General features: G+C 57.6%; 1 protein-coding gene across 1 annotated transcript in view; it reads right to left on the bottom strand.

Moving 5' to 3' along the window:
• Positions 1–12438, bottom strand: part of Cmip (c-Maf inducing protein) — a 193477-nt gene that overhangs the window by 59381 nt on the left and 121658 nt on the right. The window contains exon 3 of the mRNA XM_078032727.1: positions 6886–6936. Coding sequence (XP_077888853.1) covers positions 6886–6936 — 51 coding nt within the window. The remainder of the gene's footprint in view (positions 1–6885; positions 6937–12438) is intronic.

Below are 12438 nucleotides of genomic sequence, written 5' to 3'. Positions count from 1 at the left end.
TGTTTCAACCTGGCTGAGCAGGCATGAGGCTGGGCCCTTAAGCAGTGGAGTCCACCTCCTGCCCACCTTGCCTTGCTCCTGCTTCTTCCTTCTCGGACTGCAGGATACTGGGGTAGTACCTGCCTGTCCCATCAGAAGACACTCAGACTCAGAGGGTCTGGCTGCAAGCCCTGCAAAGGCCCTGGGGCAAGCCCCAGAGACATAGGCAGAGCCTCGGCAATAGCCTGGAATCCGCAGGGCACAGGCTGCCACAGGGTCTGGGCACTTTCACTCCCTCGGCCATGGAGCTGGGCAGCAGGGCTCTGTGGGCAGAGCTCTGCCTCTGGGAAAGTGGACTGGTGATGCCTGCTGGGGGCTCGCTGGGGGCTGGGCCATGTGTGCCACACAGCACCCGCCTGCTCCGGGAGCCCTATCTTCTGGGGTCTTGTTTATCCATGAAGAATAAGCAGCAGCCTTCACTGACTGCTGAGCATGAGGCAGGCGTGGTTCTAGAATCTCCATGGCTACTGACCCCCGCCACCTTCCTGAGAACCTACTGAACTTTGGACCTGGGCCCCTCGGCCTGCAGCCTTCACATTCAGCAATGGACACAATGTTGTTCTGGGAGCAAACTGGCAATAAGTGATGAGAGCCACCCACCACCACTGCCAGCCCCTGACCCCTTCCTAGTAACCTGTGTTCTGGAAACTGCTCTAAAGGATTTAAGGGAAGTGAAGGCTTAGCTGGTATAGGAGAGCTGCAACCACGCCGTCTCAGAGGGAGCGGCACAGACCCACAGCCGGGGAGCCTGTACCTCACACCCTACGCGCAGGAAACATCTGCGTGAAGACGCGCAGCACCAGGAAAGGCGTAGGGGTGAGCCCTGGCTGGCGCAGAGGGGCCGCTGTCCCTGTGCGGCTCTAAAAAGGTAGAGAGGGCTGGGGTTTCTCAGTGGTGGAGCCCGCCTAGCGTGTGGGAGGCCTGGGTTCCTTCCCCAGCATTAAAAAAAAAAAAAAAGAAAGAAAGAAAAAAAAGAATTAGAGAAAGATAGGATGGCAAAGGGGGCCGAGAGGGGAAGGCAGCTCTGAGGTGGCTGCTAGGTCAACACAAAGGGATGTCCCAGCAGCAGGCATGCAGAGAAGCCTGGGCGGAGTGGGCAGAGCACACAGAGCCGGGACTCCAGCCTCTGGGCATGCGTGATGCAGGGCTTGGGAAAGGCAGGAGGTGGGTCAGTCCTGTGCTTCACCCTCCAGGGCCAGGAGGCAGGGTCTGCAGGCTGCACAGACAGGAGAGGCTGGGGAAGGCACTGGCCGGCACCACGCAGGCTCCCAGCACCCAGCGGGGATTTGCAAGGCAAAGGTTAATTAGCATCATCCCCCATGACGTCCATGAGACAAGCGGGAAATGCAAAGCTCCCAGGCAAGGCCTCCGGAGATTAAAAGGCCAGGGCACAGCACAGGGGTCTGTGGAGGGACAGAGCTGTGTGTGTGTGTGTGTGTGTGTGTGTGTGTGTGCGCGCGCGCGGGGCACTGTGCCTCATGCCAGCTCCTGCTGCAGATGTCCCAGGTTTACAGCCCAGCCCTGTGCCCTTGAGAAAGTGGTGTGACTCTGGGCCTCGGTTTCCCCATCTGTAACCTTGGGAAAGCCGGAGGAGCAGGCCCTTCCTGGGATGCAGAGAACCTGAGGGGGTGAGGTCAGTGTTGAGGTGGGGCAGGTGCTCAGCACAGCGGTCGGAGCCGTCACCTGCTACTTGGTGCAGAGGGCTGGGGGCGATTCAGGGATCAGTCTGGGATGGAGAAGGCTCAGGAGGGCTCTGCAGCCTAGAATGGGGAGCCTGGGCTAGAGCCAGGGTTGATGGGACCTGCTGAGGGTCCTGCCCTGAGCTCACAGCTCTCCCCTTCCCAGAAGCCTCCCTAGCTCAGCCCTCGGCAGGACGGTACAGCAAGGGCACCAGCTCAAGGCCCTTGGTCCTCCTGCCCTGGTTCCCTGGGAATACGGGCCCAAGTTGGGCCCTCTCCCTGTGTGGGCGAGTCCTGCTTCCCAAGGGCATGGCCAGATGGCCACATTTTGCTCTTGCAAGGGACCCTGACAGCAGCTATCCTTTGGTGTGGGCCCTGAGCGAGCCCCAGGCTAACCCTGATGCCTGCGGACCACTCAGTGGTGAGGAGAGCCTGGACTCTGGACTGACGGCAGAAATGCAGAAGCCAGAGGGCTCTGAGCGCTGTGCTAGGAGCCGCCATCCTTGGTGATGTTCCTCGCTCCTAGGACTCTCAGGCCCTGGCCAGGAGATGAAGACTTTGCAGAGCTGTCACGAGGCTCAAGGGAGCAGATGCATGTGCATTGCTGGTCAACGGGACGCTCTGTTGACCTGGGGGACACTCCTCCTGAGGATAGACTTCCCAGCACAGCTCTGGGGGTCTCGAGTCTGCCAGGACATGCTGGCTAGGGCTGGAGGGGGCTGCAAGAGGCACTGGCTCCTGCTAGGGTCCCCTCTACCTGCCACATAAACAGGAACATGAGCCTCACAGTAATGCAGCAAGTGAGGCAATGTCACCATTTCACAGCCAACACACGCACAAGCACCCGCACTGTGGCCTTTCTCTCTTTCACCCGCCTCCCACATTCTTTCCTGCTTCCTTTCCTGTACAGAGGAGGGACAAGGCCTGGACGCAGTGACCAGAGGCTGTGGCCGCCCCAGGGGGTTGGGAAAGCCTGCTTGGGGAGAAGGCAGCTGTGGCCAGGGCAGCTAGCCAGAGAGGATGCAAACATGGGCTAAGACTTTCCCAGAGCCAAACGCATTCCTCTGGCCTGGCCAGCCTGGGACAGGGAAACTGGCCAGCCTCTGTCACACACTCAGTCTATTCCTCGGGCTCAGCTCTGGCGCTGGGCCCCTGGGGTTGTTCTTAGTGACCTAGCTTCCCCAGGGATAAAACTTGGATTCCAAGTTTAGATTCCAAGACTTCTGTGCAGCGGCCTTGGAACCCATCAGGAGCGCAGGGCTGGAGTCTGCACAAGTCCCAGCTGCGCGAAGCAGGTGTCTCTGGGCTTCTGGGGCTCCGTGATCAGCCCAGAGCGTCTCCTCACAGCCTGGTGTGCGGGCCTGTCTGGGGCACTCAGGCCCACCCTGACAGCTGGGCTCGCCTGGGCCTCTCATCTCCAAATGCTGGACACCGGAGTGGTTCATTCCTCCCAGGGCTCTGTGAACCCATTCTTGGCCTTGGCGCACAACCCAGCTGTACCCTCCTGGCCCTATATAAATGGACCCAGCCTCCAAGGGCCAGGGAAGGAGCAAAGTGGGGCATCTCAGAGTCAGAAAGGAGGCCTCATTAACCCAGCATCGTTGTTTGTGCTTCTAAGCCCCTGGGAACTGGCCTCCAGGGCCCAACCACCAGAACCACACAGGGCTAGCCTCCCGAAAGAGTCGAGGACCTGAGCTCTGCTCCAGCGGCTTCCAGGGGGTCTGCAGCTACTGTCACGCCACCCAGAGCACCCATCCCCATTCAACCCACCGGCATGGGGATGGCAGGTGCTTGCTGGTCTTTGTCCTGTGGGCTCCAGGCCTCCTTGGACTTCCCTGAACAACACTCCTAGGAGCAGGAAGAGCACAGTGCCCAGGGAGGTGGGGGGTGGAGAGAGACCCTGCAAGGGCCTCGTATGCTTTGCATTCAGATCTCATCTGCAAAGGGCGACCACCGAACCTGTTCAGAGACGGATAATCCACAGACATGGTGCCCAGCAGAGGAAGTTCTCCGGCAAGAGGCCGGGACGGCGGCAAGCACTCTCGAGGCCACGTGAGGCCTTTCAAATAGCGGTGCTACCGGTGAACAGGGACGAGCAACAGGGCATCACAGACATCAGACATCATGGTCATACTCTGCCGCATCCCGGGAGCCAACCGACAGCAGCATTTCTCAACCTTCTTCATGACTGTCTCCCTGCCCTGCACTGGGGACTGAATCCAGGCACTCCACCACTGAGCCCCAGCCCCAGCCCTTGGTGATTTTTGTTTAGAGACAAGGCCTTTTGGACAGATCTCCCTCATTTGCTTTCCTCCTTTTACCAAACGATAAGGTTTTAGTGAACAGAGTTGAGCTTCAGAGGACCACAGAGTATTTTTAAAAAACAAGAATTTTTAAGCCCCAAAGACCCAATTCTGGCCCTAAGGGGACTTCACTCCTATGGGGAATGCCCAGAGATGTCAGCACAACTTGTCCACAGCTAAACCCCGGGACACGGTGTCCCAGAAGCTGTGCTCTTCAGGAGCAGAAGGAAGCTTTCTGTACATGCGCTGTGCTGTGGCACACCCGCGCACACTGGTTTCTGAGTACTCAGAAATGCAAAGTCTCAAGTGAGGTGGTGGAAGTTCCAGACATCCCTAATGACACCCCCCCCCCCCCCCCGTTAAGTAGCAAAAGGGAAAAGAAAAAAGGAAAGGAGAGCTTCAAACTGGCTGGTCATATTGTAAATATGGGAGAGAGAGTGGTTGTCTTAACAGCAGCAGAGGGTCCTGTCCCGAGTGGGCTGAAGAGTCTGCCTCTCAGTCAAACACAGTTTGATCAAGGAGGAGGTGGGATGGACCGACAGACTGGAATAAAATTTAGATCTTGTTGCTGTGCAAATATGAGCAAGTCATTCAATCTCTCTGAGCCTCATCCCCTCATCTGCTGAATAACAATGAACCAGAATGTACCCAGCCAGGCCTGACACACTGGAGGTATTTACTAATTCCATCTCAATTAAACAAATATTTGCTATAATCTTTCCAGATCAGTACAAGTAAGTTACAGAACCGGGATTCAAATCCAGGTCTTCCGGCTCATCTGGCCAGGCAGCACCCTCCAAAACAACTTATGCTTCTTCCTTTCCCATTTTAAAAGAAGGCGAGTAAGCCCCCTTAACTCTCATCAGAACTAGGCAGCCAAGAGTCAGGAATTAAATGAAGTTGCCAACTCTGAGAGGCCGCTGCCACCTGGTGGTGGCATACCTAAATCATTGGGGGGCAATTACTGAAGGGGAAAAACGGCCAGTGTCTTACACATGCTTAAAGCCCCACCAAGCCCAAGCTTACACAGTGAGACTGAGTAAATATCCACCACCTGGCAAAGGGCCAGCACACCACCAGGCACCTACCTGTTCTCTGACGCCTCTGGCTTAGCTTTCCTAGTTACCCGCCCCCGGTTTTTCTTTTAATTGATCAAATTTAATAACCATCAATAAACCAAATACCACCCTATCTGAGCACAGACGGTCTTCCCAAGAACTGCTGGACACCCACAGCCCCAGTTCCTGACGAGCTTAACCAACCACCTGGACACCACATGAAATTCTTGACAAACCAGTGTTTCCAACTTGAACTTCTAAATCAGCTTTCCGGCCAAATTCTCCCGAAATTCCATTTTCTATGCCCATCTTGGTCCCCCTTACAGCCGGGTAACGTTCACAGAACCTGCAAGCACTGACCTCTGGGTGTGCCTGCAGAGCCGCTGAATGAACGCTGCTGAAGGAACAAGGCCCAGGCAGAGCCCTGGACGGCACCGCAGCCCTCGCTCAAACCCTTCACAGCTCCTCTGGGCGAGGTGCTCCCAGCCTGTCCACCTCCCGCCCGCCCCGACCTGGGGAGGACAAGCAAGGCTGCCACTTATGAGGACTCGCATGTGAGACCTCTAGAGAGCCGACGAGGCTGGACTAAGGAGTTACCGTCCCTGACCACAAAGTGGACTCTTCTTTTAGGAAAAGCTCTGGAGGGCCATGGCATGTAACAGGTCACTGCCGCCCAGTTGTCATTCCTCCTTTTCGATCACTGTGGCATTTAACTCCCAGGCCCAGGGGGTCCTGTCTGTGTCCGCCCATCCTGGGCACATTGGCCCTGGCACAGAGTGTGGCATTAGGGATGTCAACCCTGTGTGAGCTGATTCAGCAACACTGCTGGTTCCAAAAGCTGACGTGTGCCACCTGCCCCCTCAGCCGCCACCCGGGGGCTTCCACCCCAACTACACCCAGAACCTAGTGGGAAAGAGGGACCTGAACCTGCAGGAGTCAGACTCCAGCCTCAACTTCCTGTGCGTACGACAGGACAATAATCATAGACTTCGCGAGGTTCTGGTGAGGGTGAAATGGACATCGTGAGACAGGCACAGCTCCCGGCACACAGAGGAGTTCAGTCCGCACAGTCCCACCCTGGAGACTCGTGTCCAGCCTCTGAGACTGGCCTGGCTGCGGAGAGCCCTGGGAGGTGTGAGGAGCCCAGCCTCTCGGGACAGACGACAGCTCCCGGGCACGCCTGCCACGCTCATCCTCCACCACTGCGGCGCCGTGGGAGCCAGGGAGGCACGGATGCTCACTGGGCGAGCTGCACACCTTGTCTGAATGGGACACCACCGCCAAAGTCCCAGAGCAGAATCTGGACTGCAGGGGCCTGAGGACCGGCTTGGCAGAGGTGGCCACCAGCCAAAGCTGAATTTTTCTTTATGTGTCAGAGGACTCCAAACCATCCTCTGCAGAGTTCCAACCAGGCAGTCAGGCCACAGGCCAGAAAGAGACAGGCAGGAGGAGCCCACGAGAACACGGTTGCTCTCTCCACGGCTTGGCACAGCCTCCGGAAGTCTCCTCAGCACAGCTCCTGGAGCCCTGGAGGGCCAGCCTCCCCGGCCTCGGACCACCTTCCCTCCAACAGCAAGCAGTTCTGGGACCCTTTGAGAGCAGGGACACCAGTGCAAGGCGCTGGGCCAAGCACACCAGGCGGGAACACAGCTCAGCACTGCGGGGGACAGGACCCTCACCCCAGAGAGTGAAGGGCAGAGGTTTCTCCTCAGCAGGCTTCTCTGCAGAGCCGCCTAATGGCAAGTGTCCTCTGCCTCCACACCTCTGGGGTGGCCCTGGGGAAGGAGCAGCCGAGGCAGGACTTACCTTCCACTGCAGAGAATGGAACCACTGGTCTCGCAGGTAGCTGTTGGCAGCCTGCAACGAGAACAAGAGAAGGTACAGTCACCAGAGGGCGGCAACTCAGGGCCCCTGACAGCCAGCACGTGAGCCCTGCCTGCTCTGGGCAGACGAGTCCTGAGTGGTCTGCTCTGGAACAGAAGCATGCGGGGGACTTTTCTGGAAAGAAGACACAGCCCTGGTGGATGCTGGCTGCTGGGCACAAGGAGCTCCCCCTTGCTGCCTGTGTACACACCAGACTCACTCAGAATCATGAGAAGGGTGGTGACAGTGGCAGGAGCTGCCAGGGGCCTCCCTCCCACCAGGATCACTAGGCACCCATCCCACCTCTTCTCCGTCCTGCTAGTTCCCTAAGCTAAAGGCGGCTTCCATCACTGCCCGCTCCACAGAGGAGAACACCAAGACTCCGAAATCCCACACTACGTGCATTCAGACCCAGGCGGGCCAGCGTCAAGGCCTGTGTACTTCACCAGGCAGGACCCTAGTGCCAGCTACAGGTCAGGGTGGGCAGTGCCAGCCTTGAACTTGGCCAGACCTAGGGTAAAGCATGGAGCCGAGAAGCAGAACCTCCTTCATCCCCAGCACCCTGATCCCGAGAGCCGGCAAGGCAGTCTGGACTTTCCCGACTGCGGCTGTGAGTGGGAAGTCGGCGTCAGAGGATGGGGGACGGATGCCGTAACCACCCAGAGCCTGCTGGAGGCCACGGCTGCCATTCTCACCAATTCTCCCAAATAAAACTTGGCCCAAGCAGGCTGGACCACCTGGCGCGAATGGCTGCTCTCAGGCCGCCCCCAGCAGCAGGCCTGCCACCCGTAGCAGCCACGTTGACAGTGTGCGATGGGACCCGCGGGCTGGCCTTGCAGCAGCAGCCCTGGGAAGATGGACTGTCCACATCTCGTGGTGCAGAGAGGAGGAAACTGAAGTTAAGAATGTTCCCAAGGTTCAGACGGGAGCCGAGGACCAGGAAGTGAGCTATAAACCACACACAGCGGCCCTCTGAGCTCTCTCCAGGCCACCCAGGCATTGCCACGCCCCCTGCTCCAAGTGACCCTAACTGCGAAGGTCGAGAGACTCCATGAAGGCTGGAATGACTCACCCCTTCTGCTTCCTACATGTGCACACACACAGGGCCCAGGTCTTCTGTAGACAATGGTCTCCACCCGACCGTCCTGAATAAACAGACTGCTTGGTGCCCAGGTGGCACAGCATCCTGGGGTCAGTCCAAAGACACCTTTCAAACATGGGCAGTCACACCAGCCCCTGAGGCAGGCTGAACCTGAGTGCGACCCAAGCCAGAGACCAGCTTCTGTGCTCCTGGGACTCCTGCGATGGCTAAGCCTCCAACAGACCCGGGCCCAGGCCCTGACCTCTGCCATAGTCTAGCGTTCTGCCCTGGAGGATGTTGGGGACATGGCCTGTGACACCTGCTCAGGATTGCTCAGGCCCAAGAGGAGAAGCAGCCCCCTGCCGGGCTGTGGCTGGGGTCCCCGCTGCCAGCACTGACCCAGCATTCTGGTCTCATGACACTTCTTGTTCATTAGGATGACAACACACATCCCCAGCTCAGGGCAAGGGACGGTGACACCCCAGACGATGAAATAACCACGGGAAGAGCTTACTCAGCACGCCCCAGATGGCGCCCGAAGGCTCTTGAAACATGGCCATTCGGGTCAGCAGCAGCCACAGCAGTGCTGTGCCCACAGACGTTTAGCAATGGGCTCTCCAGGCTTTTGTGAATAATGCCATTCAGCTGACTCCAGTCAGGGCCTCCAGCAGCTAAAGAGGCAAGGAGACACCCTCCTGGGGGCCTCCTGAGGAGCCGGCACTGCCCACCCTGGATGTTAGCCCGGGGGACTTCCAGCCTCCAGAGATATCCACAAGTGTGCGCAACACACACACACACACACACACACACACACACACACACCTGTGCAGGCGGCTTCAGGACATGTTATGAATTGCAGGCTAAGGACCTAGATCTAATCTGACCTCTTCTCTGATGCCATTTTTCTGATGTGGAAAATGGTCCAGATTTCCTGTACCTGTCATCAGGTCTATTTCCAGTGGCCTTCTTTACGTGACCATGCAGCTTGCTCAGTGAGTGTGAGCTGGTGGATGAGCCAGCTCTTGAGCTCCCCCCGCCCCCGCCACGGTGAGCGGCACGTTCCCTGAGGCATGAGCCCCCCACACGCTGCACACAAAGCCGGGGTGAGCAGCGGCCACACGGAACGTGGGGCTGCTCCCCAGGGCAGCATCACCTGGTCCTCACACAGCCTCAAGCCCACCACCACCTCCCTGCCCAGAACACTCTGCCCTCACCCCGCCCCTGGGGCCTACTCAACTCGCACTCAACCCTCAGGTCCCCCTGAAATGCCTCTTCTCCAGAACTGTCATGATGGCACCTCCCCCCGCACCCACCCAACACATCGCACTGTCTTACAGTCACCCGTCTAGTGTCCCGTCCCTAGGCTTGGGCTCTAGGAGGTCAGGAACCAGGTCTGATTTAGGCACCACTGTGTCAAAAAAAAGCCAGGGAAACGTTTGTCAATGAAAGACGGGCTGACGCGCTGAATGAATGAAGGATGGAAGGATGTACGGATGGATGCGTGAGGCAGGAGGACTGACAGAAGGGTAGATGAATAGACAGGCAGATGCATGGGTGCATGGTAAGACAGAAGGACAGACAGATGGCAGACACATGGGTGGATGGGCACCAATGTACCCACTCTGTTCAATGGAGAATATTTCATGTGTGTGAGAACTTCAGAAGAACTCGTCAGTCCTCACACCCTCTCTTCCCAACTTGTATTTGATGAAGCCTCTAGAAATAACCACGGTGGTATTATCCTGACGTACTTTGTGCTAATACTGCCAAGTACTTTACACAGAATCTATGATCCTCTCTAATAACCAAGGAGACAAACATTATGGGTCCAGTTCACAGATACAGAGGGTCCTTCCTGCTGCAAGGGTCACACAGCTACCTACACAGCCTCAGCAGTGCAGGGTGACACAGCCAGTGCAAGGCAGATCTGGGCTGGAGCTCAGAGGGCCTGACCCCAGCCTGCTGTCCCCACTGCTCATCCCTGGAACTGGTGAGCAATGTGCCAGCTCCTCTGCACCCCGGGCCCTGAGCTGGGAATCTGAAAGAATTATTTCCCCGTGTGACTTCCCTCTGATGAAGGGAGGAAGGACCTGCCACCCTGTTCCAGGCACAAGGAGGCCCCACCTAAACAACAGGGTGGGCCTGAACTTCCTTCCAGAAGAGCAGGTACAGTTGATGGGGCCAGAGACTGCAATGAGAGTGGCAGGAAGCTGCTCCTCCTTGGACTTATCTGGTTCTGAAGGACCACTGCTGGCCCAGGGCCGTCTAAGTAGCTTCTAGCACAGGGAGAGCTGCCCAGAGGAGCCTCAGCCCAGGGAGAGGCTTCAGCAGAGGGCCCATTCTGCTCTGCGGGCGCCCGGGCAAGGACAAGCCAGACCCCAGGGAATGCTGAGTCTGAGGGTCACTCAGAGGAGGAGCCACTGGAACACTGGCAGGAGCCCCCGGCCCGCCCAGTGCTCCTCAGGCTGCCCTCTGACGGATCCTAGTAATAAATCTTTCCAACCAAAGGGCCTGGTTCCAGGCAAACTCTGCCTAATTTCCTCTTCAAAAGTTGCCAAGTTCTGGCTCATTGTTGTATTGTCTACAGAGGTGAGAAAAACAGCCCAGGGAGCACCAGGGTACTGTTCCCAAGTCCCCTTCTCTGGCCAACTCTTGGGGAAAAACAGCCCGAGTGTGCAGACCGGAAAGGGCTTCCCTCCAGCTTCCAGTAAGAAAGAAACCCACCCTGTCCCCTGCCCTGATGCCAGTGTTTGGGGTAAACAGTTGCCTGGCTCCTGTGGGCTTTCCGGAACAATGACAGCAGAGCCAGGTATCTGAGACACCCAGTGATGGTGATGTGACTGGGGAGGAGGGTCTCCTCACTCTCACGTCACCAGGAACCTCGCTGAGGCCTCATGGGGCTCTCCATTCCTCACCAATGTGTTTAAACCCAACTGCAAGGCCCAGCTTCCTGAAGACGCCCTGCCCTGCCCTGCCCCTTAACGGGTGTGTTCTGCACCAGGGGTTCTAATAACATGGCATGAGGGAGGACTGCTGACATCACACAGCACCCAGAATCGCAGCAAATGGATCATGGAAGGCTGGGTGCTCCCATCTAGCACTGCCCCCCGCAGGCCAAATGCTCAGCCTCTGGGCTGGAGAGGGGGTACCTGGACCCAAGCATTCCCCAGCCTCCTTCGTCTTTCAGGTCAGCCCCAGAGGCTGGTGTGGGGACCGGTTCAAATGTGGGAGTGTTGAAGTGGGGTGCCAGGGAGGCAGGCAGAGAGAGAAGAGAGGAGAGGAGAGAGAGACACAAGAGATGCAGAGAGTCCAGGAGGAAGGTGCCACACAGACAACGCTGACAGACGGCAAGTGAGAAATGGCGCCTGGGAAAGGAGGAGGAGAAACCACGACAGGGAGAGGGATGGAGGAGAAGCAGAAGCACAGGGAGACGGGAAAGAGACAGGCACAGGTGCAGGGAACCTGAGACAGAAACGGACACCCGACAGGCAGGGACAGGCGGGGGACACAGGGAGCCTCCTCAGGGTGCAGTGACTCAGGCACAGGGAGGGACTCCACCTCAGGGGCTACTTCCATGGGAGGGGCCTGGCTAAACGAAAGGCTTCGGGCCAGCAGTACCCACAGAGCCTTCTGAGGGTACAGAACCTCTCTTGGGGGTAGGGGACTACGGGGGATTGAACCTAGAGTGCTCTAGCGTTGAGCTACAATCCCAGCCCTTTTTATTTTTTATTTTGAGGCAGGGTCTTGCTAAGTTGCTGTGACTGGCTTTGAACTTGCAATCCTCTTGCCTCAGCCTCTCAGGTTGCTGGGATCACAGGTGTGTGCCATGGGGCCCAGCTAGAGACTCCATATCTGCTCTGGCTAATGTAGTGGACACTGGCTACTTGTAACCACGTGGCATGCAAAACGTGCCTGGTGGACTCAGAACATGCATTTTGAATGGAATGGAATAAACCAATCCAAACACAAATGACCCAGGGAGGGTCCTGGCTGCAGTGCCAGGAGGCAGCTCGAGGCGTCTTGGCTCTTCTGCCACCTGGAGCGCTCAAGGCCTTCTAATTGGGCTGTGATCCATCAGCCCACCTGGCTGCCTCTAGAACCCCCCCCCACTCTAGAACAGAAAAGATCTATCCCCGGGGACCCTATGGTTGCTCCTGGCGACGCCCAAGCTCTGGGTCCTAACACAGCAAACCATACAGAGTCAAGGCAAAGGAAAGATCCGTCTGCCACAAGAGCAAGCGGACCCCATCAGCAGGGGAGAAGGCCCCACTCAGCACCCCAAGCACTGTCTTGGAGGGGGCCACTCGGGCGCCCCCACACCCACACAGAGCTCCCAAGCAGGAGCCCACTCCAGGACGACTCGGATCTGTCTCTGGAATGAGGCAGCCACACAGCAGCCATGAATCACAGGGGCA

This window comes from Ictidomys tridecemlineatus, chromosome 15 (assembly GCF_052094955.1).
Source record: "Ictidomys tridecemlineatus isolate mIctTri1 chromosome 15, mIctTri1.hap1, whole genome shotgun sequence".
Classification (NCBI taxonomy): Eukaryota; Metazoa; Chordata; class Mammalia; order Rodentia; family Sciuridae; genus Ictidomys; species Ictidomys tridecemlineatus.
Note: the sequence above shows the minus strand (reverse complement) of the source record. Positions and strands in the feature narration are given on the sequence as shown.